Here is a 27,339-nt window from a genome sequence, read left to right on the forward strand (position 1 = left end):
GCTTGGCTGCTTTTTATCCTCGAGTTCACCACGCCGCAGTTAGACCCTGCAAAGCCATGCCATGCTCTGCTGACTTCTAGCTATGTTCCTGTACGTCTAAAATAAGGCCAGCGGTTGCAGTCGTCTTTAATGGAGCTGCACAGAGCTTAACGTTTTTCTGCATCAAGGCCACTTAGCATTGCTCTGTTGGTTTTAAAGCAAAGGGCCTTTTCTTTTCTTTATTTCATTTAATTGTATTGCAATTTGGCTTTTGGAGATTTTCCGATAAGATGCCTTGGCTAATGTTTCTTCATTTATCGCAAATCCCCCCCCCCCCCCCCCCCCCGAAAAAAGTACAACGTCGAGGATCTGAAAGCTGCTCTGATAGATATAAGTTATAAAGGTAAAAGGGCGGAGTTACGAGTTATTAGAGAACATACTATGCTGAGAAAGGAGGATTTTGAACTGATGTTTTGTTAACCTACAGTATTTGACTAAGTTTTTGTAATTGTGCCAATGTACAATGAAAATGTAACACACTGGTTGTCTCAGGTCTCATTCATATAAAAGCATTTTCCCCTCGTCTTCATTTTGTCCTAAGGGTCTGCATAATTTTGCACTCATCTGTGACGGTTTAAATTTTGATAACATAACTCTGTTTTACAGAATTAATCATCCATTTAAAACACACAAGCCAGTAGTGAAAATGTAATAAAAAAAAATATTTATTATGAAAGATTTTGCGTTTGCACATCCTTGCATACATCTTGCATTCAGAAACTAGCAACAAATCCCCTAATTGTTCCTTTGTCTCATAAAAGAGATATTTTTAAAAGATATATATATTTTTGATAAGGTAAAAAACTATGAACACGTAGATGGCAATAGACAGAAAGGCATTTTAATCTTTTTATTTATTTATTTATTTTAATTGTTTTTATTTATTTAAATTAACCATACCTACACATCTCTCCACTGGGTCACAGCAAAAAAAATGACTTTTGGTTCCTTCTGGTTTTTATGTTGTGGATTTTGTCTTGTATAAGAGAAATGGCTTGTAGCTGGGGCTATAGACTGAAGTCTGTCCATAGAAACGGTCCTTGACGAGACGATCCAAGTAACACGTTCGGTGACATCAGAGTCGTACAGATACGATTCCCACTGCTGAATGAGGTAGGGATTCAAACCAGGACTGGGCGATGAGATGATTTAATCAAATATCAGCAGAGTTGAACAGGTAATCAGCACTTAATCCCTGACCGACAATCATATCACTCATTTTGGAAAGAGGACCGAGTGTGCAGTTTTAAACAGTTTGGGAAATAGGCAACTGTTACCCAAATATTTACATTTTACTCACATTTAATAAGACAACTAACAGCAACTGGCCAAAATTATTCTGAGTTCTGTGATCTAGTAAGTAGTGTAACATTAGGCATCAAATAAATTAACAGCAGCAGCAGGCAACTTGAATCGAAAGAAAGAAAAAATAGACAAGGTGTATTTATTTTTAAGTGTTAGTTGTCACAAAATTGATTTAGTAGAACAAATTCAAACTCGTGCTTGTTAATGACTAGAGTATGACTAATCATAAATAATTTCAGTGTACCGCCTCTTCTGCCTCTTTTCCTTTTTACTTCTTTCTTTTTTCAATCATAATGAATGATCACGCCAACCAACGTAGATAGCAGGATGCTGTAATGACTCTGGACTTCTGGGTTTTGTAGATTGTAAGCCACCGAAGGTGTTGTGGATCAGCTTTTTAAAGGTGTTGGTAGGGGTGGGCTAATAGAATTGCAGTTATTTCTTTTTTTTTTTTTTAGATATTATTTATTTATCATTGCTACAATTATTTTTAGTTGATATAAGAAGGAATTTGTTGGTCATTTGTTGGCGTGGTTGGTTGGTTTCTTTAACCTGCTAGTTAAAAGCTCAAGTCCCCGACATTTAGGAATCAGAAGCATTGAATTTCTTTTATTTTCTTGAAGAAGGAAAAAAAACAAGCCGAGGTCCTCAATCCTTTAATGTCATTAATGTTAAGAAATGTGTTTGAATGAACCTCTTTGCTTTGTCTGTGTGTGCCAAAGGTAGCAGTGCTTGCTGTACACACTTATTTAAGAGACAGACTCTCAGAGCTGAGGTTAAGGTGGAGACCTTCAGCCGATACACAGTTATCCAATTTAATTTAACAGGACCGTGTTATTGTGCATGGATTGACACACACACAATGATATGTCCTTTAGTTAAGCAGTTGTCTGTCAGCAGGAGGAGGCTCACCTTCTACTATGTCTCAAGGCTATGCGAGATTGTGATGTGGATGAATAGACTGGGGGGGGGGGGGTAATTACAAAAATGTCATTATTTAAAGGTATAATTTTGTTCCTCTCTGAGATTGCCCTTGTTTTCAGAGCATCTGTTTGCTAATCTGACCATATACCCTTGGTATAGCCAATCATAAATGTGTTTTTTGAGGCAAGGCCTGTCGTTCAACAATTTTGTTATTTTCTAAAAATGCTACTTGCAGTGAGCAATACCCAAGATTGCAAGCAGAGAAGAAGCAAGAAGATCTTGCCCAGAAAACCAAATATCTTTGGCTGTCTGGCCACTGAGAGGAAATGAGATTCTTGGTTTGGAGCAGGCAGAAGCAGCCATGTGGGGTCGGGGGGGGTGACTCTTTCGGTCCTGCTTTTTCCCAGCCTCTCCCGCAGGAAGTGGCCTTTGTTCCTGAACATCCTGCCTCTTTGTTGGGATTGTGGATCAGACGTTGGGCTGACCCAGGCTGTGCTGACCTCCCTGACCCTGGGGGCCCCAACAAGCACCGAGGTCATTTCCACTGGCTCATTCTTCACGGCACAAAGAGCTCAGCCAGGCTCGACTCTCTTGCCGATGCTTGTCTGTGTTGTGGGGCCAACCAATACACAAGCTCTCCTTAAAAAAATAATAAAATGAATAAAAAATTATTTATCATGCTTTCATTTCATGGTGGTTCTGACCTTTTTCTGCTTCTGACCCAGACAAGGCTGATGATTATTCAAACAACGTCGTTCCAGATATACACATTTTTCCCCCCTCTAAGTTAACTTTCATTTGCAAGATGACTTCGAAGATGGCACAGACTAGCATAAGCTCCTTAACATTATGCATTATGCCGTGTGTTATATATCCTGTGTGTGTGTGTATGTATGTATGTGTGTGTGTGTGTGTGTGTGTGTATATATATATATATATATATATATATATATATATATATATATATATATATATATATATATATATATATATAAAATCCCATGAGCAGCCCCTGTGATTGGTTAGACTGAGGAACAAGCTTTACATCCAGCTTTTGCAAATCAAAGACTTTCCCCTCTAATCCTCTTAGAGAAGCAGACAACAGTCATGTGACCTTGGTTCGCATCGAGTGCAAGCTTTGTATAGCAAAGCCACAAGTGAGAGATTTTTTGGGGGAAGGAGGGGTTGTCGTTGGTGTTGCCATGGAAACCATAGCATGGCTTTGTCCCCTGGAATCATGTATGTTATGGTAAGTGTGCCAACGAGGGTTGTGGGATATCAATAACAAATGATTAGTGTTTGCTTTGAGCTGCTGTTGGATTTTGGGTTCTCTTCAGCAGAAAGCAAGATATGTCTTCTCAGTATTTTATTGCTAATAGTCTGGATGCCTAGGACTGGACTGATGTTCCATCCAGCGTGTATTCCCACCTCGCAACCGGTGTTCCCGCGATCGGCTCTGGGTCCACCGCAACCCTGACCACTTACTGAGGATGAATGAATAATAGATTGGAATGTTTTCATTTATATGGTCTTTACATAGAAGACCATAGCCTAGTGGCTGTGCAAGTCTTTGGGACAGTTAAGATTTTAAGCAACCCTATGTCCATGAAGACTTGTCAGTACACCAACAATTATTCCCTCCTATTCGCTCCCAGCACCACCCTCATGAGTCCCTATGTCTTCCATACACTAGTAATGAGAATCCTGTATCGTATTGTGTTTATTTGGGATTCAAATGGACCTATGCCTGTTGTGAATTGAACAAATCCATCACTCTTTGCTTCCTAAAGTACCCAGTAGAGCCAATTACTGGCATGAGGACAGTCATTGTTGTTTAAACAATTGTTATTGGTTTCTGAACCCAGCAGTAACACTGACGTTCACATCCTTTACGCTTATGCGTCTGCTATGTATGTCTTAATCTAGCAGACAGTCAGTCGTGAACAACACCAAATAGGTTATATATCCACATTCTGAATAGCTGTAAACCAAATAGCTGCCTACATAAGCTGCAGGCATTATGCATAATTTAACTGAGGCAGCCTTACACGAATACCTGGCTTAAGCTTTAATTCAGCGAGCTGTGTGTGCCTGACAGATATCCTGATAAACGATCTCCTTTTTGAAGGTTCTTCACTGCAACCCAACTCACATTTATTGGACAGTAAATCGTGTGAAACAGTGATTTAAGTATTGATACAGCATTGGATAGAGTCTGGCTTAGGATCTGGATGCACTACAGTTCTGCTGTGGTTCCAAGGCCTGATTAGGAAAAGGATATGCATCATTAGATCTGATCAACGTTTGAGTGGCTGCACAGCAGATTGGATATGGCTTTTCGAATTTGATTAGGTTTGTGTTTTCAGGATCACACAGATGAGAAAAAGAAAGAAGATGAAGCCCTTCTTGCTTTATGCTGTGTGCTGAAGGTTCTGTGTGGTTTTACATGAGCAGATTATTACCCTATATTTATATTTTATGTGTTTGAAAGTAAACTGTTTGTAAAAATATAGTATTACATTTGAGCAGTGCAGTCTTCTCTAGACCACCGGGACTCACTTTCCCAGCACTGTGAATTATGAAGTGACTTCTGATCCACCTCCAAACCCCCTCCATGGCACAGTCATTTGTCAGGTGTTATCACCTTGGTTATTTTCAGAGCTATGAGTGAGGGCTTGGCCTTTATTTTCAGGCAATACATTATTACCTGTATTACTGGTAGTGTTTTTATTGAATTAGACCTTTTCTAGGGATCTTTTTAAAGGTGTATATATAATACATTTGGCAAAAGGTTGTAAAGGTTGACCCAGAAACCATTCACTGACAGACAGCCTATGTTAGACATTGCAACCAAGCAGGTAGTGCTACACTGAATTATGTTATATTATTGTTTTCTGTGGCTAGACATCATTGTATAAGTCTAGCATCTGGTCCAGAGACAAGCTGGCTAGGGTCAGTTCTGAAAAACTGAAATTAAATTAATGCATAATTATAAAGTGGATGGGGGGGACAAGAAATCCTGAGGGGTCAAAAATTTCATGTATACCAGAGACACTGGGCTATCTCTAGCTCCTTATCGCTCCCAGAGTCAAAGGAGTAGTCCAGGATTCTAGATGCAGAGGATCAGCTCAGGCTTTTAGAATTAGGGGAAATAATCAGCCTTCTCTAGTCAGGGGGACCAGCCCAGGTGACTTGAGTCCTCTGTTGACAAAACCTCTGGCTTCTTGAGTCGGGGGACCGACGCCTGGCCTCTTGAGTCGGGGGACCGACGCCTGGCCTCTTGAGTCGGGGGACCGACTCCTGGCCAGGAATCAGAGGACCACTTCAGGCTTCTAGACCTGTAGGACCTTTGGTCTTCTCAAATCACAGGTCCAGGCTTCTAGAGTCAGAGGTCCAGGCTTCCCAAATGAATATCTATGAAATATTCCTGAGCAGAGAACCAGCCATGGCTTTTAGAATAGTAGAATAGCTTAAAATTCCTCACCAGCCCCAGCTTCTAGACCGGGAGTGACTTTCTTAAACATTCCCACTAAAATTGTATGGTTTCAGATGACCATGAAAGTCTAGGAGTTTAATTAAGCCAACATTTTTCTTTTTCCGGATATGGAAAAAGGGTCTCACTGGTTGCTCTGGATTTTTACAAAAAGAGGTGAATAGACACTTCATAGTCTTTTGTATTATTATTATTTTTTTTGTATCATCAGCAGATCGGCACATCAGACTTCTGCACAACTAGAGTGGTGATTGGTGGGGGGAGGGAGGCATTTGTAAGTGTTAGTTTTGATTTGATTTGTAAGGTTGGTGGTTCTTGATATGAAAAACTTGTCTTCCTTATGGATTCATCAGGAATAAGTGCTAGAAGTTACAAAATAGAGTACATTTAGTTAAAACATTCGTTAAGCCATTAAAGAATGAACAAGATCACCAGATCCTAGGAGAAGCATGGACCACTAACCCTGTGCAGAAACGGTGTGGACAGGAAATCCCAAAGCCCTCTCATTTCCTCTCTCTTTCTTTCTCCCTTGTTCTCTTTTTGTGCTCGCTCTCTTGCTCTGCCGCTTACCCTAAAGTGACCCTGTGGCCAGTCTCTGTTCGTCTTCTCCAGTATCACTTTTGACATTGGCTGTCTTTATCTTTCTTTCTCTCTCATTACTCTCACTCATTTTCTTTCCCTCCCCTTTCTGCCAACGCTCTGTTAGTTACATTTATATGGCGCTTTTCTGTGGGGGGAGGTGTTCCTCAACCACCACTAGTGTGTAGCATCCACCTGGATGATGCGACAGCAGCCATAGTGCGCCAAAACTGGTTTAGAACGCTATTAATGGAGAGGAGAGAGTGATGTAGTCAATTCAGAAATGGGGATTTAAGGTCAGATAAATATTTCACTGAACTTTTTGTCTCTGACAGGCTGCAGGAGCTGACATAGACAATGTCTAGAAGCTGTAGAAGTTCTAGATTGCTGCTCTGCTTCATAAATACCATGAAGGGCCTAGCCTATTTGTGTGTGCATGTGCGTGTGTGTGTGTGTGTGTGTGTGTGTGTGTGTGTGTGTGTGTGTGTGCGCGCGCACGTGTGTGTGTGTGTAGCTGGGTCAGTGAGAGTTCACTAACCTGAAGTGCTGAGGTAGCCAAAACACACAATTGCTCTGTGAAGGCTCACCGACTGACAGGTTTGACTTCATTTTTTCTTCGTTATGACCGCATGTTTGGAAAATTCAGATGAAATTGAAAGCCTGCAACGGTTATTGATTTAAAAAAAACAAAACCAATTCATAAATCTGATGCACATGAAGTCACATATTGCTTTGAAACAGTGCCATTTTATAGATTTAATCAGTTGTGCGCTGCTTCACCTTTACATTTTGAACATTACTATAGTTTATTTATCTTTGCTACTCTGTAGCCATGGCTCTTTCAGACTATATTTCTTTTTGTTGAGGATCAGATAAGACAAGCTTGGTAGGAATTTCTGCTTGCTTTTGACATGGCACATCGATGCCTGTGTTTGATCCTTCTGTTGCTCTACTGGCAGGAACTAAATATCCCTAAAGTCTAGTAAGAAGTCATTTTGTACGATATAGAGCAGGGGCTCAAAGCAGCTGCTCACCTTTATTTACTCTCACATCCATCACACACACATTCTTTCACTGCTATCATTAAAGAGGTTTGCATTGGCCTGTTCTGTGTTCTGTACATTACATTATGCCTATAGAAAACCCTAAAGGTTTTCTCTTTCACAAAAAAATGCACACATATATTATTCAAATTTCATACCATTTACACATTTGAAGGGAAAAAAAAAATCTACATTCAAATGTTTAAGGTCCCATGTTTCTAAACCTTTTGGCCAAATGACCCTTGGTGTACAAAAACGGGTCAGAATAAATGCATACCAATAATGGCACCGCATATTTTTGCATATTTTTAAATTACGTATCATTTTCTAAGCTAAAAACGAACTGGCTGAATCTCAAATTCTTTCGGTGTGTGTGTGTGTGTGTGTGTGTGTGTGTGTGTGTGTGTGTGTGTGTGTGTGTGTAGTGGATTACTTAGGAGCCACTGCACCATTTTTCTGCCCTGAGCTGTTTTGAGATTTGAGAACTGTGTTGAAGATGGCTGATTTTTACATGGATGCTGAGTCATTATGAGTAGAGAATGACTTGTAAGTAGAGATGCACCGATGTATCGGCCAATAATCGGTATCGGCCAATAAAGGCTATTTTTCCCCGCTAGCGGCCATCGGCCGGTAGTTTGACCTGATGGTCAGGGCCGATTATATCCTGTCAATCAAAAGGGAAAACACTGCGATTTCGTGCTGTGTGTAAATATGTCTCTTGTGTGGAATGATGACAAAACTGCAGTTTGTAATCTCTGTAAACTCTGCACCGCTAAAATTTTACACCGGAAGTGAGCAGCAGTGAAGCGGGAGTTTTTCCGCATCAAGTCTTAATTTTTTTTCCCACGCTGTTTGAGCTGAATTAAAGTGCCAGTACACCGTTGAAAGATTTAAATGATGAGTTGACAAAAAAAAAAAACAGTATATATTGCACGGAAAAATATATTTGTAGAGTAGTATTTCTTATCCAGTTAATGTTAATATATAAAAAAGTTGATATTATATATTACCAGTTTGATGTTCAGTGATGAAGTAGAAATGCTTTTGTTTGTGGTGAGTGAATGTGAGACTAACAGGAGTTTTTTTTTTTTTTTTTTTTTTAGAATTCAGTCACTTAATTCTGTTAATATGAATTAATAACATTCAATAAGTTAAGAAATCTTACTTTAATCTTCAGAATTTAGTTCATGTGTTAATGTTAACGTGAGTAATGTGTTTTCTGTTTATGAGACCAGTTACTGTGAAACAACTGGTTGAAATGGAGAGAATAAAGTATTCTTTCAGAATTGTGGAATTAATTATTATTAATTTAAACGAAGGTATAAAAGGCAGAACTATCGGTTATCGGTATCGGCTGATATCACTCTGAATAATCGGGTATCGGCTGAGAAATTTCGTATTAGTGCATTGCTACTTGTAATGCATACCCACCGGCAACTTAACACCAGCGAAGAAACAAGTCACATGTGTTGCTTGTAGTTTGTCTCTAATGGGTGTGTAGCAATCAATACTGTTATTGCTTTTTTTCGCGTGAGAAATGGTTGTAGCTAGCTAGTTAAACTAAAATTAAATAACACGCTAATCAGTGTCAAAATTGGTTGGTGGACTTAAATGTTATGTGATCCATACGGCAGTACCTCCAGGATTTTGCGATCGCAGAAATTAATGCAAAATCAAGCAATATTCAGAAGAGCTTGAACTTGGTCAAAATTACTGCAGATTTTCCGCAGATTTGGGCCAAGACGCGTCACGTGATGTCATCACAATGCTCGTTCAGCCAAAGCCCTGTTTGATTTGCGTGCATCAAACATGAGTACAGCTAAAAGGCCTCATTTACCAACAAGCATCACTGTGAAAGACTGTGCAAAACAATTTTGTGCAATTGCAATTTCACTAATTCAAGCAGTTTTTTGCAAAAAAAAAAAAAGGCACAAAAAAGTTTGGGCAAAAGCCTCAGCGAAATCATTTTTGGCCGCAACAATCACAAAAAACCCTCTGAAATCCTGTACTGACTGATACTAGTATTGTTTGGCAGATTAGCAAAGTAAGCTATCTGTTCTACCTCAGTATGTACACTCACCAATGGCAACAGTGATCTCTGCTACTTCCATCCAAGCTTTATTTTTCTTTAATAATGTCTTATTTAATTAGCGGTTGTATCTGACCGGATGAGAGTTTTAAGTTATAATTCCATTTCTGTAGGTCAGATTTAAATTGGGAACCATTTGCAGGTAGGAACTGCAGTTGTCCGTGGGGAACTGAAGAAACATCGGACCACACACACCACATTCGAGCTAGTCATTTGGTTTTAATGAAATTTTTTTTGCTTTACTGTGTCATTTCTTTTGCGTCAAATTGAGAAAATCTTGGTTCAAATGTCGCTTTTCGCTGTGCCACTGAAATTCTGGCTCTTGCTTACTTTGAAGATTACCGGCTACTTGTCAGATTGTCCTTTTACTGGTGTGAGCGCACGGTTAGCTAAATATCAGCGATGCGATTACTGCCATTATTCCAGTTTCAATCACCTTAAATGTGATTTATGATATTTAGCTGCATTTTTACAATCTATTGAATGTGTGTGGTTGTGTTAGCTGATTGTCCAGTTTGTTGTGCTTCAGTCAGAGCAGGGGGTCTGGAGCTGAACCAGCATGAGCTGATGAAGGACGCAGCGCATGTTGACGGAGCCGGCATTCTCGCTGCTTATCTGACGGCCCGGTTTGTTTTAGTGAACGATCCCAGGCTGACAGCTCTTCCTGGACGTGAACTCATGCAAGCCGCACAATCTGCCACAAACCACAAGCTGGCAAATGGGGGTTTGGGGATGTTTTTTCCTCTTTTTCCCCAGCTTGTATTTATAGAGTTCTTTTGTTTCTTGTGTATGGAGACGGACGACTGTGGTAACTCGGGGAAAGAGCGCTTGAAAGAAAATTCCTTGTTTCTTCACAGAGACAGTAGACTAACTGTTCTAGCCATTTCTAGCTTCTGGATTTGTTTCTTTTTCTTTTCTTTTTTTTTGTTGTACAAGGTTACATAAGCTATGTAGCTCATAAATTCTCTTGCATTTAACAACACAACCGGTACAAGCTGCAAATCGACCCTTTTTAGTCATCGTACATTAATTTAAAAAAATGTGTACCTATAGTATAGCTCGTAAAGTGTAGTGTCTATTTATGCTTTTGCAATTTAGAGAAAAATTGCATAGTTTTTCTTCATCTAGAAGGTTAGAGCGAGAGAGAGAGAGAGTGTGTGTGTGTGGATACGTGAATAAAATCCATACGGTAATCCTGCTCTAAAGTGAACAGAGGCCTGACACACTAAATCGCTCGAGGCTCGCTCTTCTTTTCCGTAATTGGCACTCGTCTACCATATTCTAACACGATTCTCATAATATAATTCAAGTGAAAAAGAAAGTGTGCGGTTGCTGAAGTCCCTCAGTTCCTCCAGTGCTTGCTCAGCGTAATTTATTAAATACAGACCTCAATCAGGACTTGTGGTCTTCAGGAGACTGCCCTCTACACACCATACACACACCACCCACACACTGTTTAAAAAAACCCGCAGAGATCAGACGCCTTCAGGTCACGGTGCTCCACGTGCACTAAAACATGTACATCAACAGTCCGATTGTCTCGGGCAGTATTGCAGACCGGTACAATACACGTACTGTGCCAGAATCCTTTTCTACTTTCTGAAAGCAAACCATTTGAATCCAAGCTTGTATTGAGGTTGCGTTTGTTCCTTTTTCATTTCGAAGTAAAAATGTTGAAAGCAAGGAAACAGCTTTTTGATATTTTAAATTTTTAAATAATTTAGTTTTTTTCTCCCCATTCCAGTTTTGTCAAAGAATGAATGTAGCATACATAGACTTTATATTTTAGATCAGATTATTTGTCTTTCTCTCTCCTATTGCGAATCTTGTTATTATTATGGAGCTCCTTTGAGACTAATCAGCCTTACTAATGTGTCCATTAACTTAATACTTTGGACTTTGGTCATTTAGCTGTAAAGATGATGTTGAATCCACAACAACAATTAGTGTAATGTAATGAGGCACGGCAGTGGCTTTAATGATCATTCTGATTCATGTAATTCATGATTATGAAATAAAAAAAAGGCTACGTTACCTCAAACAGGACGTCCGCATAATAATCTCACTGATTGCGGACTGTGCTTTTGGAAAATGCTAATTATAAACAAAATTACTCTATAAGACTCTCCTAATAAATATTTTGAGAAATGCCCAGGTCAGACTGTTTAAACATGTAAACGGGGAGCTTGTGATTTTCAAGTTGAAAAATTATAATAAACAATGATGTGTATGTGAATTGTTCAAAATCACGATGAAATATTTCGTAAAAATGAGCTTAAAACTTTGATATGATCAGAGTGGTAGTTTTGTCCAGCATGGTTTTCAGAATGAAAATGAGTACGAGAACAGATGTATACTAAAATGACGTGAGATGCATCTTGAGATTTCCCAAGATGAGAACTTATTTTTCTTATTCCACGTGACGGAATTTCCTCAGGAGCCTCAAACTCTGCCCGGAAATTCGGCCCTCCTCGGCGGCCTTCTTTTAAACGGAGTAGCATCAGGAGTGACTGTATTCTGTCGCATTCATGATAACGATAACTGTGTAACATCAAGGTCAGCCGATAGTGGATTTTACCGATGACGAAGTTGGGCAGTACCTACCAATAACCGATTAATCAACCGATGTTTTCATTCCGTATCAATATTAAAAACTAACAACTCAAATTATTGCTGAACTTTATTACAAAAATAAACATTACTGACTGCACCATGATAATGTACTGTACTTTTTTTAACGAAATAAATATCTAAATAATAATATATGTGAACTATTAATAAATATTAAGGTAAATAAGAGATGCCTCCAAACTGAACCAAAAAATAACACTCCAAATACAAATAGAGACGTCCAAAATGAATAAAAAAACACTTCAAATAACACAACAAAATTGGCCAGTGATTTATTTCGCCTCTAGAGGCCGCTCTTGTACTGTTTAATGACGGCGGACCTTTCTCAGCCGCTCCTGCAATCGGTGTGGATCCTTGTCGATAACCATTCCAGCAATCGTTTTTCGGTGCCGATTAATCTAAATTGTAGCAAGAATAGGAATACGATCAACCACGGGGTAGTGTGATGAAATGGAGTTATCATTATCATCGTAAGGTTTCCCAAAACAGCATGACATGGTGTTTAATTCTCCCTTTATAACACAGCAGCTGTGGTATAAATACAGTAAATATATCCCCGACTAATCAGCTTGTGTTTAACCGAGCACAGCGTATGAAGGTGTGTGTTGTGTACAGTTTATAGAAGTCAGTAGTTTTCTGGTCTTTGAACTCTGGCTTTCAGAGTGAACGTTAAGTCTGGACGTGGCAGGAGGTGCACTAAAAGCCCCGCTTATTCCTGCCTCTTCTTTATATTTATCTTCATCCGTCACTCAGCATTACTTCCCAGCACGGGACCCTGACCTCCCCCTCCCCCCCCACCCCGACCTCATCCAAACAGCCTGTCGGCGTCGTCTGGCCTCGATCAGCCCGGGTCTGGACTGGGTTAGCCGTGTTAGTGCGGCCTGTCGGTGGCGCCGTTCCCCAGGGCAAATAAAAACTCGCATTAACAAGCTCCAGCTCGGCAGCGCTGACAGCGTGATCAATCGGCCGCCTCTGATTGTGACCTCTGCTCCGGGGTCTTTGCTTGGGAGATAACCTCTGCTCCTTCAGACAATGGCAGTGGCCCTGATATCTGATAGTGCAAACACACTGTGGTCTTGGTGTTGCACATCTCTGGTGTAGAATTAGACTGATGCACTTGGATGTGATATTTATAAAGTGTGTGTGTGTGTCTGTGTGTTTCCCCAGGACGCCTTGGTTTAATGGATGGGGTTTTAACTTGCCTCGCGGTCAGTCTCTGCTGGACAAGTGGAACCAGATCCCTGAGGACATCGACATCCTCATGACTCACGGGCCTCCTTTGGGTAAAGTCTACTTCATTTATCGTGTGTGGTTTGTTTCAGTAAGTGTAGACGTTTGTCTGATTGTCCTTCCGTCTAAATTATTCGGATTAAACCTAAAAAAAAAAAAAAAAAATTCTGAACTCCTAATTTAATTACAGGCTTTAGATGTTCAACTATTTATTCTTAAAAAAAATAAAATAAACATGAAGTCCTTAAAAAGATTACATTTATCTAAATGCCTGTAAACACTCTGTGTGTATAGAGAGTGAATGATTTAGTTCATTTGTTTATGATTAGTGTGGGGTTAAAGATTAGGGTTAATGTTGCATGTGTAGGATTATGGTAAGGGGTAAGGTCATCAGGTCATGGTGATGGTTATTGTCATCATCGTGTGTGTGTGTGTGTGCGCGCATGTGTTTAGCCCTCTGGGAGGAATGAATGGCCCCATAATGAAAAGAATACATGATGATTCTGACCTTGGGGACATTTGGCTAGTTCTCATAAAAGGAAGTGCGTTTGGTTGATTTTATTTATTTTTTCTTTTTTTTTGGAGAGATTTTCTTTCGAGTATTGTGGTTAGGCCTAACATCAGGTATAAACACAAGCTGGAACAGACATGATGTACCAACTAAACCTTAATGACTTCGATTCCTACCAAAATCATTTAAAAGGGAACAGGAATAAATGGAGAAAACAAATCTGCAAGTAGATAATCCTCTGACATAAAAGGCTAATATCTAAGCAACTAGCTGTTCCTTTGCAGCTGTATTTTAACCACTGGTTGTTAACAGGCCCTGCGTAATTAACGGAAATTTCATTGTTATGAAAGCACACAGTGTCGCTGCTCTAGCAGTGCTGAGGATACACGCGTTCAGCTCAGACGCGTGGTCTAATGTTCTCGTCTCGGTCATGTCACTCAGCTCAGATACTGTACGTTGGACAAACTGAGATGAAGGTGTTTTTATTCACGCTGTGCTGTTGGCTTCAGGGTTCAGAGACTGGGTGCCTAAGGAGCTCCAGAGAGTGGGCTGTGTGGAGTTACTCAACACGGTACAGAGACGGGTCCGGCCCAAACTCCATGTCTACGGCGGGATCCATGAAGGTGAGACCCAAAATTCACACTGTACACAGTTTCCTGTTAGGAGCGCTGTAGTACCACCATTATTTTTGTGTGTGTCCACCCAGAATATTTCCCAGTGAACCGAGATGGTTTGATTTCCTCAAATATTGCACCCAGAAGGGAATTATTTTCATATAACAACACAGTCCAAAGTGTGTTATTCTGCTTCTAGCACAGAGATGACAGTTTTTCTCTTATTAATGATAAACAGCATGCTTTTTAACGGTTTATAGTTAGATTTAATGTTACAGAATGTTCCAGTTATCACTTATTTAAAGCAACAGTAAACAGTCATTACTGTACCTGCATCTTCTTTTCTCTCTCATTCAAAAACCACCAGAAAGCATAAACGTTTCTGCGCTGGGAATCTTTACAAAGCACCATGAGTGTTACAAAGCTCTGACGCCCGAGACGCCTTCCATAAACGTTAGAAAAACGTAATCACATTGTAAAATTGTCACAACCACATTGTTACAACAATGTTAAACAACACATTTTTTGTTTGTTTATTATTTTGTTTATTATCTGTTTTATTATTTATCTTAGAATAGTCCCTGTGTGTGAGCTGTTACTATAGAAACAATAACTTAATAAAATGGGTGCATTGATTATAAACCGTTCATGATTACAGCCAGAGTTACTGTTATACGGGAATATTGCACACCTTCTGATCTATCAGATTCAAGAAGTCAATAATTAATTAAAAGGAATAAGTAATTTAAACGATAACAACCATGGCCAGGATAAAAGTTACTTAAGATGAATGAATAAATAAAATAAGTCTAATCATTGTGGCCTTTCATGGTCTCACAAGCTTCACATCGAACAGCGTGCCAGGGGAAAAAAAAAAGAAAAAAACCCCCACCTTTGCCATTTATAATAATATAAATATCTAGTATAAATCATATCAAACATTTGGTTATTCATTCTAGATATGTGACGTGACATCTAGACCTTAACATTTTTGGACCTTTCTGTTGTTCTGTCTCTCATCCTCCAGGTTATGGCCTAATGACAGACGGATATACAACATTCATCAACTCGTCTACGTGTACAGTCAGTTTCCAGCCCACCAATCCACCCATCGTCTTCGACCTTCCCAACCCCGGAAGCTCGTGAAATTCCCCCTAATTCCCCTCCCACCTTTTTTTTCTACTCCCCAACTCTTCTTATCTTTAAAGTAATGGTCTTTTGTACTTTGCTTGTATTTAAACAAAACAAAAAAAGATGAATGCATGGATATGTAATATTTTTAAAAAAAGTAAGATCATACCATTTAAATAATGATTTGCTGGAGGAAAAAAAAAGGAAGAAAAATGGTGACTTCATATTTATGGTTCTTTTGTATTGGTTGCCTTGTTAAATTTGTTTTAGTCTGTATCTAAAGTGCATTATAAGGTACCATTAGAGACTCAGCAATACATGTTTTCACAGCAGGAGTGTATTAAAGAACACATTTCAGTCTGCTGAGATGAGACATTGATTTGAGGATTTAAGTTACTCATCGTTCCCACGATGCTTTGCGGTTCTATTTATTGGTTCAATCAAAATCGTTTCATCAAACTATTCTCCAAGCCAAGATATTTTATTTCGACTGTAATATTCAGGAGAAAAAAAAATGGTTGAGGTTTCACAAGGTACTTTTCTTTCATTCCTGCCATGTTCCATTTGTTACGAAGCTGCCTAGGTAGGCATCATTTTTAAGCCACCTAAAATCTAGGAAGGTTCACAAAATGTCAAAATTGTTATCCTGACAGATGGATAAAAGAAAATACATTATTGTGAAAATCTGTCAAACCATCATAAAAGTTTCAATAATTGCTGTAATTATTAAAGTATGTTTAAAAAAAAAAAAAAAAAAAAGTAATAATAATAATAATGTCACCAGTTCAGGATTGTGCTGTTTGAATTTTGATAGCGCTTTTTGTATTTTAGTTCTTGCCTCGCTTGTGATTTCTTTAAGCTGAGACTTTAACTTCAGAGGCTCTGTTCTACAAAATCAATAAAATGTACATATTTTTTTTTAATCAAGCCAAATTTAAATGTTGCTTCAACAAGGAGCTGGGAAAAAAATCTTTGCAGCTGCTTTGAGCCCATGGTTATTATTATGCTTATGGTTTACTTTCTCATCTCCACCTGGTGGATCGTGTTGTGTTTGTTGTATGTCGCGCAGACAGGACAAAAAAAATCTATATATTGCCATGATGTCATTGGTGCCATTTGTAAATGCCTTGTTTCTATGTTCATGAGACTTTTTCTTAATTCATCGTGTCATTTAGCTGACTTTATATGCAAATAAAAACTGCAAGATTTTTATCCCATGATTGTCAGTTTTCATCGTCACCAAATCACGAGGACATTCTGACATTTTGCTTCTGTAGTTTTGCACAAGAGCTGCAAAGCATTATGATGGTAATGTTAATGCTAATGTGTAAGGAAAGTGTATAGTATAACCTGTAAAAGTCTTGTTGAAACTCTGGAATCTGTTTGAGCAGAGGGTACAGTCCTGGGTGAGAGCTGGACAGACTACATCAATCAGCCATAACAGTAAAAACCACCTGCCTAATATTGGGTAGGAACACCATGTGGTGCCAAAACAGTTCTGACGGGTCAAGGCATGGACTCCACAAGACTTCTGAAGGTGTGCTGTGGTATCCGCTACCAAGATGTTCGCAGCAGATTTTTTAATTCCTGTAAGTTGCGAGGTGGGGCCTCCATGGATCAGACTTGTTTGTCCAGCACATCTTACAGATGCTCGAATGGATTGAGGTCTGGGGAATTTGGAGGCCAATTCAGATTCGTCATGTTCCTCAAACTGTTCCTGAAGAATTTTTGCAGTGTGGTTAGGAGCATTATCCTGCTGAAAGAGCCCACTGCCATTAGCGTATACTGTTGCCATGAAGGGGTGTACTTGGTCTGCAGCAATGTTTAGGTAGATGGTACGTGTCAAAGTAACATCCACACGAATGAATGCCAGGACCCAAGGTTTCCCAGCAGAACACTGCCCAGAGCATCACACTGCCTCCACCGACATGCCTTCTTCCCATAGTACATCTTGATGCCATCTCTTCCCCAGGTGAGTGACACACGCTCCTGGCCGTCCACACGATGTAAAAGAAAATGTGATTCATCAGACCAGGCCACCTTCTTCCATCGCTCCATGGTCCAGTTCTGATGCTCATGCGCCCATTATAGGCGCTTTCAACAGTTGACAGGGGTCAGCATGGGCACTCTGACTGGTATGTGGTCACGCAGCGCCGTACACAGCAAGCTGTGATGCACCGTGTTCTGACATCTTTCTATCCAGCATTAACTTTTTCATGCAATTTGTGCTACAGTAGCTCTTCTGTGGAATCGGACTACAGAAGAGCTACTGTAGCAAGAAGAGCCACGTCAGTGAGCCTTGGGTGCCCATGTCCCTGTGGCTGGTTCACTGGAAAATCCCACAAGACCCGTTTTGGAGATGCTCTAACTCTGTCATCTGGCCTTCAAAATTTGGCCTTTGTCAAAGTCACTCAGATTCTTTGGCTTGCCCATTTTTCCTGCTTCCAACACCTCAACTTCGAGAACTGACTGTCCACTTGCTGCCTAATGATGTCAGTGGTTTTAATATTATAACTGATTGGTTTAAAGGACTATAAAGCCACTGCATCACTCTCTTTAGGTAGAGATGAAGCAAGGGCTAAATCTGAGCTAGAGTAAACTTAATTGTTGGGGATGTGGAACGAGCATTGTGAAAAAAAAAAAATTCTAAAATCTTTGTGCCCAACATATTTTAATATTTTTTGCTCCATGCGTCACTTAAGATTAATTTGAAATCCTAAACATTTTTCCTGTAGATGGAGACATTTTCTGGGTGTTTTTGTCACAGTGCCAGCATTTAGCATCACCTCCGATTGATCAAGTCCATTAATTACCCATCAGTGGCTGGATTTAATCTGCCCAGCTGACACGAGCGACCGTGACCTCTCGCGTTCTCCTGACAGCTGCTATTGATTGTGGGAAATTTGTCAGCTCAAGGAGCGAGACGTCGGGGGTCTTGACCCTGTGTGTCCATGGCGACGGATCGAGACTTGCTTGATCACTAGCTGCAGTAATTCATTGCTTGGCCTTGTGGATCTGCAGGCGAAAAAAAAAAAAAACAGATTTCTTCAGACTTCACTTTTTTTCATGTATTTTATAAACATTATACTTCAGGGTTTTTTTTTATTTATTTATATAAACTCAATGCTTTGTGTTTTTCAAAGAGTAAATGTATGTGTGTGTGTATGTGTATATATATATATATATATATATATAAAATTGACAATAGACTGCATTTACAAGCACACGGCACATGATAAAATATTTAAAATGGTCCAGGATGATAAGAGGATGCTGTTTGAAGATCCTCTGACTGAATGAGTGAGATCTGCTATGTATATCTCAGCATAAGAGTAAAGACAGCTCATATCACCTGGATTTAATTTACAAAGTAGGATTTCCCGTGGTGCTCCTCCAGACACTCTTGAACATCGATGCAGAACTAGTGTGCTATCTCTGATTTATGTCTATCTAGATGTGAATGCTACTACCTTTTAAAGTAATTGATGACCCATGTACCTTTGCTGTTATATACATTACTCTGTCTTCTTTCATTCATGAGCTTGTAGCATTTGACTGCCTGTAACTAGAGTTTGTAGAGAGCTAGTATTTGCTACAGCCCATGTGTTTTCTGTTGCCGTTGTGTGTTATTTGTTAGCAGAGTAGAACACTGAAATGCTCCAGTTTCTTTCTGACTGAAAATGGATACCTCAAACCCTTCAGGAAAGGAAACGGAACTGCTTTTTACTGTATGGACTTTAGTTTTGGATGAAGTTAAAACTTAATACGAACAGCTTTGGAAAAGTTCTCTCAGATCTGACTCATTCTAACACTTATTGTAAGAGTAATGGATGATGTGGTAATCTCTCAAGTGCTACAGATGCTAAATTCACATTCATTTACATTTATTCATTTAGCAGACGCTTTTATCCAAAGCGACTTACAACTGAGGAAATACAAGCAAAGCGATATATCAAGCGGAGGACAATACAAGTAGTGCTCCCATACAAGACTTATAACATTCTTCTAAACAAAATGAATAACCAGTTAATTCTGTTGTCATGTATTTATGTATTTACTTATTTATTTTTAACATAAGCTGTATGCAGGATTATTAAAATAGTGGGAAAGCTATCATACCGGAAGCTACGCAAGGAAACAAGCACGCATGCAAGCTACGGAATAGCTAGGAATGAGCACATAATAATCATTTACTGGACATTTATTCAAATTCCATGTCACACATTGTCAATAAAGATAACATTAAAAACTACATGATGTAAAACCATGGTGTTCCGTACACTTCAGTATTCCACACAATTCAGTATTCTGTACACTTCAGTATTCCACACAATTCAGTATACTGTGCACTTCAGTATTCCACACAATTCAGTATTCCATGCACTTCAGTATTCCACACAATTCAGTATTCCATGCACTTCAGTATTCCACACAATTCAGTATTCTGTACACTTCAGTATTCCACACGATTCAGTATTCCGTGCACTTCAGTATTCCACACAATTCAGTATTCCATGCACTTCAGTATTCCACACAATTCAGTATTCTGTACACTTCAGTATTCTGTGCACTTCAGTATTCCAAACAATTCAGAATACTGTACACTTCAGTATTCCACACAATTCAGTATTCTGTACACTTCAGTATTCTGTGCATTTCAGTATTCCGCACAATTCAGTATTCCGTACACTTTACTATTCTGTGCACTTCAGTATGTCTGTAAGCTTCAGTATTCTGTATGTTTCCGTAATGACAAGTAGGTAAAGTGAATAACATTATCTCGTTACAGTGGCACCTGTCAAGGGGTGGGATATATTAGGCAGCAAGTGAACTGTCAGTTCTCTAAGTTGACGTGTTAGAAACAGGAAAAATTGGCAAGCGTAAGGATCTGAATGACTTTGACAAAGGCCAAACTGTGATGGCTAGATGACTGGGTTAGAAAATCTCCAAAGCGACAGGTCTTGTGGGGTGTTATCGGTATGCAGTGGTTAGTACCTACCAAAAGTGGTCAAAGGAAGGAGAACTGGTGAACTGGCAACAGGGTCATGTGCGTTCAAAGCTCATTGACGTGCGTGGGAAACGAAGGCTAGCCCGTCTGGTCCGATCCCACAGAAGAGCTACTGTAGCACAAATTGCATGAAAAAGTTCATTCTGGCTATGATGGAAAGATGTCAGAACACAGTGCATCACAGCTTGCTGCGTACGGGGCTGCATAGCCACAGAATGGTCAGAGTGCCCATGCTGACCCCTGTCCACTGTTGAAAACACCTATCGTGGGCGCATGAGCATCAGAACTGGACCATGGAGCGATGGAAGAAGGTGGCCTGGTCTGATGAATCACATTTTCTTTTACATCACGTGGACGGCCAGGAGCGTGTGTGTCACTTACCTGGGGAAGAGATGGCACCAGGATACACTATGGGAAGTAGGCATGTCAGCGGAGGCAGTGTGATGCTCTGGGCAATGTTCTGCTGGGAAACCTTGGGTCCTGGCATTCATTCGTGTGGATGTTACTTTGACACATACCATCTACCTAAACATTGCTGCAGATCAAGTACACTCCTTCATGGCAATGGCAGTGGGATCTTTCAGCAGGATAATGCTCCTAACCACACTGCAAAAATTGTTCAGGAACAGTTTAAGGAATGGCAGGAGTTCAAGGTGTTGACTTGGCCTTCAAATTCCCCAGATCTCAATTCGATCGAGCATTTGTTGCACGTGCTGGACAAACAAGTTCGATCCATGGAGGCCCCACCTCACAACTTACAGGAATTAAAGGATCTGCTGCTAACGTCTTGGTAGCGGACACCACAGCACACCTTCAGAGGTCTTGTGGAGTCCATGCCTTGACCCATTAGAGCTGTTGTGGTGGCACAAAGGAGGACTAACACTATATTAGGCAGGTGGTTTTAATGTTATGGCTGATTGGTTTATATTTCAATATTTCACACACTTCAGTGTTCCGTACACTTCATGCTGTTATGAAATACTGTTTGTTTGCAGGAGTGGTGCAGGTTTCGAGCCCTGGTTCCTAGCTAACATTTAATAGATTTTAGGGACTTAAAATATGCACCAGTTTATTGTTTTTTGACATAATATTCATAGTTTGAAATGACCTGTAGTTTAAATGAAGGTGCATTAAAATTTGTTGGAAAAGATGACATTTCAATCCTAGCCAAATGTGAAGCTGCAAACATTCCTCAGCCCTCCTCTTATCTTTCCGCCTTATAAATCAAGTCTAGCCTTGGCTCAGGTTATCAAGCTGATGGAGGGATTCTGCCTTGTGGATTTTAAGCACTTGGTTTGAAGTCCAGACCGAACAATGACTTAATGCTAGCATCATGGGATCAGATATTGAAAAGTTACAGTTGATCCATTAGTTGTTGTTTTTTTTTTTCCTTTGAGGCATTTTGGAGGGCAATTAAAGCACCAGGCTTTGTTCAGTGACATTTTCATTCAGATGAAATGTCAGTTGTCTGGTTTTGATTTGTCATTGTGGCACTTTGCCATATAAGCACTTACTCTCCTTTTTGCTTGAGTGTGTGTGTGTGTGTGTGTGTGTGTGAGAGAGAGAGAGAGAGAGAGACTGCCTCTTTCTCCCATTATGTTGAATACATTTACTGCTCTCTCCTCCTTCACTAAAATGTTTGTAAGATGATAAAACGAGTCTCATTCTTTTGTGCACCACTGGACTCTTAGTACCTTCCTTACATAATCATGTATATCATGTTAATCAGTAAGTGCTGCATCTTTTTTGATGCACTGTAATATATATATATATATATATATATATATATATATATATATATATATATATATATATATATATATATATATATATATATATAATTTTAGTAAGGTTGAGTATTGCTAAAATAAAATATCGTATTCCAGAATGAAAATGTGATTTTTTTAGTGAATGTACAGAATATACATTTTTAGTCACTGTAAACCTTTTAAAATCTGTTTTTGTTATCATGTTTCAGTATGGACATACATGCCATGTTATGCCATTTTACCAGTAGAGTGGGTGGGGCATGTAGGGTTAGGGGGCGTTTCCTCATTTGCATATTAATAGAATCTGGAATTTTTGCAGGAGGGTGTAAATCATAGGTGTTGCTGTGCCTACCCTTGTGTTGTTTGTGGAACTAGCATGTCAAGCAATTCATAATGCAATAGAGAATAGAGGGTTCGAGTCCCGCCGGGACCATGTGTGTGCGGCGTTTGCATGTTCTCCCCGTGCTGCGGGGGTTTCCTCCCCGTACTCCGGTTTCCTCCCGCAATCCAAAGACATGCATGGTAGGCTGATTGGCATGTCCAAAGTGTCCGTAGTGTATGAATGGGTGTGTGAATGTGTATGTGATTGTGCCCTGTGATTGACTGGCACCCTGTCCAGGGTGTACCCTGCCTCGTGCCCGATGCTCCCTGGGATAGGCTCCAGGTTCCCTGTGACCCTGAAAAAAAGGAGTAAGCGGTAGAAGAAGGATGGATATTTAAAGATATATATTTTTTAAGTATATAAAATTAGACCTTAGGCCATAAGGTTGCACTGAAAATCTCAATGGGAAAACTAGTATTAAACACATGACAGAGAAATGTTATTACATCATAAAACATAACAGCCAATCTAGATACAATATGCAAATACAGGCCCTGCTATTACATCAGTTTTGCAGGGGAAAGAGGTGAGCTTGTGTGTGAATATGCAAATTGCACCGAATCTAAAAATATACATTTTACACCTTACTTCCAGGTTTTCCCACTTTCCTCCCATTTCCCAAAAACATGCTGGTAGGTTGATTGTCTATGTTAAAATTAAATGAGTGGCAACTGGCATCCCATTCATGGCGTATTCTCGCATCACACCCGATATTCCCAGGATAGGCTCCGGATCTATTGTAATCCTGACCAGGATAAAATTCTTACTGACAACTGATGTTATGAGTGAGATGAGAACTCTGTGTGTTTAGCTCCTCCATGTGGTGAGAAAAAGCAACATCAATTTTTCATGAAGATAGAAGACAAGTTTATTTTAAACACGCATAAACAGTGAATAATCAATATCTCCTAGAAAAAAGGCCTTTTTTTTCCAATGAAATGATAGGGAGATGTATTTCTTTTCTTTTTCTTATGTTCAGTTATATAAGTTTATTCTATTTATTTTGTTTCACCATGTAACCCACACCTCCTTAATTCCCACAGCAAGTAGCACAACATTAAACTACACAATAACAATCAATCAATCGAGCAATTATTTTATAATAGCAGAACAAATAAATTTTTTACAGGGGTATTATTTACCTGCTACACAATAAAAAGAGGGACTATAATTCAAAAGATAAAGGAATAGTTTACTTTTTTAAATAGAATTTAATATTGTATCAGATTTCACACTCTTATTATTTAGTCTCTGTATGTTTTTTATTTGTTGTATATTTAAATTTTTTATTTTTAAAATATTTTTTCAATATATTTCAAGGTATAGTGGTATATATAGGTAAAATAATAATAATAATAATAATAATAATAATAATAATAATAATAATAATAATTATTATTATTATTATTATTATTATTATTATTATTTATCTTTCATTCATTATTTATTTATTTATTTATTTATTTTTGTGCTAGGAAGTTATGTTTTGAAAAGAAAAAAATATTACTTCACTTATACAGATATAATGTATCCCATGTACAAAAACATGTTGAAGAAAACCCTAACAGACAAATAGCTCAAAATAAATAGATCTTGATTTCCTCATGAAGCTCAGGTAACTTTGGTTATTATACTTATTATATTTAGTGTTTTTATTATAATGATTATATGATTGTTTCTGAAACCTTAACAACATGGATGGTTTTATACAGTCATATTTTCTTCAATAAAGTATTAGTTTAGGGGTGTGCACACTTATACAACAATATTGTAAATTTTTTATTTTCCCCGTTTTTACCTAAAATGTTTCTGATTGTTTTTCACTTAATTTTTTATACGTTGTAATTTCACATCGAGGGTGGAAAACGTTCTGACAAGATATATATTGGCTTTTTTTATTTTTATTTTTTATTACATTATAAAAACCTGCCAATTTAACAGGGATGTGAAGACTTTTTATATCCACTGTACAAAACATATCCAGTCTAGCATAACCTGTTTCCAAAGCATGTCACTCATGAAAATTGCCAGTGGAACCATGGCACTATTGTCTATTCAGTTAAATTCATTCAATTCATTTGTATAGTGCTTTTAACAATGGACATTGTCTCAATGCAGCTTTACAGAAAATTATATGTTTACAGAAACATATAAACACATTGTCTAGAGAACAAGACATGCTACACTCAGTCATTTAACATTCTAGAAGATAGACCTTAGCACATAATGGAGGTTCAGGTATAGTATATAGTAATTAACCACATAAAGTGATAACATGGTCTATATCAGGCTTCTTCATTTCCATCGCTGTGTGGAATCGAGTCCAAACATTTGGAGTTGACTCTCGATACCCAAATGCCTGGAGTCGAGTAATCACTTTAGTAGAAGTTAGTAGAAGAATGAACATAAGTGGTAAAGTTTATTCCTGTAAAACAAAACAAAAAATTAAATAAAACAAGATTTCCCAAGTGACGAACTTATCAAATAGGAGTGATATTCCTGCATCAAGAATTTCCAATTTCAGGCTTGAATTTCTCTGAAAGTGATTTAGTGAGACTGGGGGTCAGGCGGTAAATTAGTGTGAGGAAACAGCAGGCTTGTGTGCAGAGATTGAAGACTCAGAGGTGTTCAGCTTGAACAGGACTGTGTTCAATGTGCTGAATAAATTGTGGAGGATAGAACTGAGGGATCGGATGTATCTAATCATGCTGAGTCGTCTGTAAAGAGCACTTTGACTAATCAGCGATGAGCGATGTTCTGCTGTCCCGAAGCCTTCGAGTTAAAATACTGAAACCGTGTGTGAGTGAAATAAAAGCACAGGAGTGTATTTCATGCTCATTGATTGGTGTTGGGAAATCCTCAAGTCACTGATTGGATTGTATAACAATGGCGAGAAAAGAGAACAGTGGTGCAGAGAAAGCACAAGAAAAGAAGCAGCATCGAGAAAACAGTTACTCAGTGACATAGTCTAGCTAACATTAGCTAAACAAAGGAAATGAATGATAAGCCTTCCTTTATATAAGCACTTATTTACTATTTGCATTGTGTTCTTTTGTCTCTCAGAAAATTCCCAAAGCTTCTGAGCGTATGTCTTAAGTGTTGGTGCAAAACTCCTTTGACACTAGAAATGGTTTTATTGAGTTTAATGGAGAAGAAAAAAAGCAGAAGGTTACTGAGTTGAATCTGATGCAGAAATACTGCCATCTAGTGAAACACTGCATTATTAATCTGTACATTCAATGTTGCTTGATTAAAATTGACTAAATGATGACTAAAATATAACAAAGTTGTGAAGCACAAAGACAGCAAAAACATACTACAAACTTTATTTGAGCTTCTTGTGAATTGTTCCAGACGAATCAGTGAGATATTGCATAATTTTCGCTTTGCTGAAGAGATTCACTGATAGATAGCTAACTTTATTTTGTTCATGGCCCTGCAACTAGTGCGGTGTCATTATTTTGCACTCGTGAGTGTGTGGATCATGATGATAGTGAGCATGCTGCAAATATAATTGGTGGAAAGGTGCCAAATCCTGCTGGAAAAGGAAATCAGCATCTCCATAAAGCTTGTCAGCAGATGGAAGCATGAAGTGCTCTAAAATCTCCTGGTAGACGCTGCATTGACTCTCGACTTGAGAAAACAAAGTGGACCAACACCAGCAGATGACATGGCACCCCAAATCATCACTGACTGTGGAAACTTCACACTGGACTTCAAGCAGCTTGGATTCTGTACCTCTCCACTCTTCCTCCAGACTCTGGGACCTTGATTTCCAAATGAAATGCAACATTTACTTTCCTCTGAGAAGAGGTGGTGCATGGTGGCTTAGTTCGCCTCACACCTCCAGGGTTGGGGGTTGATTCCTGCCGGGGCCATGTGTGTGCGGAGTTTGCATGTTCTCCCCGTGCTGTTGAGGTTTCCTCTGGGTACTCCGGTTTCCTCCCCCAGTCCAAAGACATGCATGGTAGGGTGAGTGGCATGTCCAAAGTGTGCATCATGTATGAATGGTTGTGTGACTGTGTATGTGATTGTGACTGCGATGAATTGACACCCCATCCAGGGTGTACTTCACTTTGTTATTATATGAAATATTTCACTTTATGTGTAATGAATGTAAAATATATGAAAGCTCCACTTTTTGAAAAAATTAACGCCATTTTTGAGATTAACCTGTGTGTGTATGTATGTATATATATAAATATATAATATTTATACATACATACATACAGTGCCCTCCGCTAATATTGGGACCCTTGGTAAATATGAGCAAAGATGGCTGTAAAAAATTTGATCTTTTGTTAAAAAAATCACAAAAATACTCTGCTCTGATTTTGTGGTCAGTAAACCATTTTTGTGTTGATTATGATGAATGTTTTGGATCATTGTCCTGCTGGAAGATCCAACCACAGCCCATTTTAAGCTTTCTGGCAGAGACAGTCAGGTTTTCATTTAATATCTGTTGATATTTGATAGAGTCCATGATGCCATGTATCCTAACAAAATGTCCAGGTCCTCTGGCAGAAAAACAGCCCCAAAACATTAAAGAGCCACCGCCATATTTAACCATGGGCATGAGGTACTTTTCATA

The 27,339-nt window shown here is 38.9% G+C and overlaps 1 protein-coding gene across 1 annotated transcript in view; it reads left to right on the plus strand.

Moving 5' to 3' along the window:
• The window catches only part of mpped2 (metallophosphoesterase domain containing 2b), a 42,737-nt gene extending 25,898 nt beyond the window's left edge, over positions 1-16,839 (plus strand). Inside the window, exons 5-7 of the mRNA XM_053631323.1 lie at positions 13,271-13,386; positions 14,354-14,467; positions 15,486-16,839. Of these exons, the coding sequence (XP_053487298.1) occupies positions 13,271-13,386; positions 14,354-14,467; positions 15,486-15,604 (349 nt within the window). The 3' untranslated portion in view covers positions 15,605-16,839. The remainder of the gene's footprint in view (positions 1-13,270; positions 13,387-14,353; positions 14,468-15,485) is intronic.
• The last annotated feature ends 10,500 nt before the right edge of the window (positions 16,840-27,339 follow it).

Source organism: Ictalurus furcatus, chromosome 8 (assembly GCF_023375685.1).
Source record: "Ictalurus furcatus strain D&B chromosome 8, Billie_1.0, whole genome shotgun sequence".
NCBI classification, from domain to species: Eukaryota; Metazoa; Chordata; class Actinopteri; order Siluriformes; family Ictaluridae; genus Ictalurus; species Ictalurus furcatus.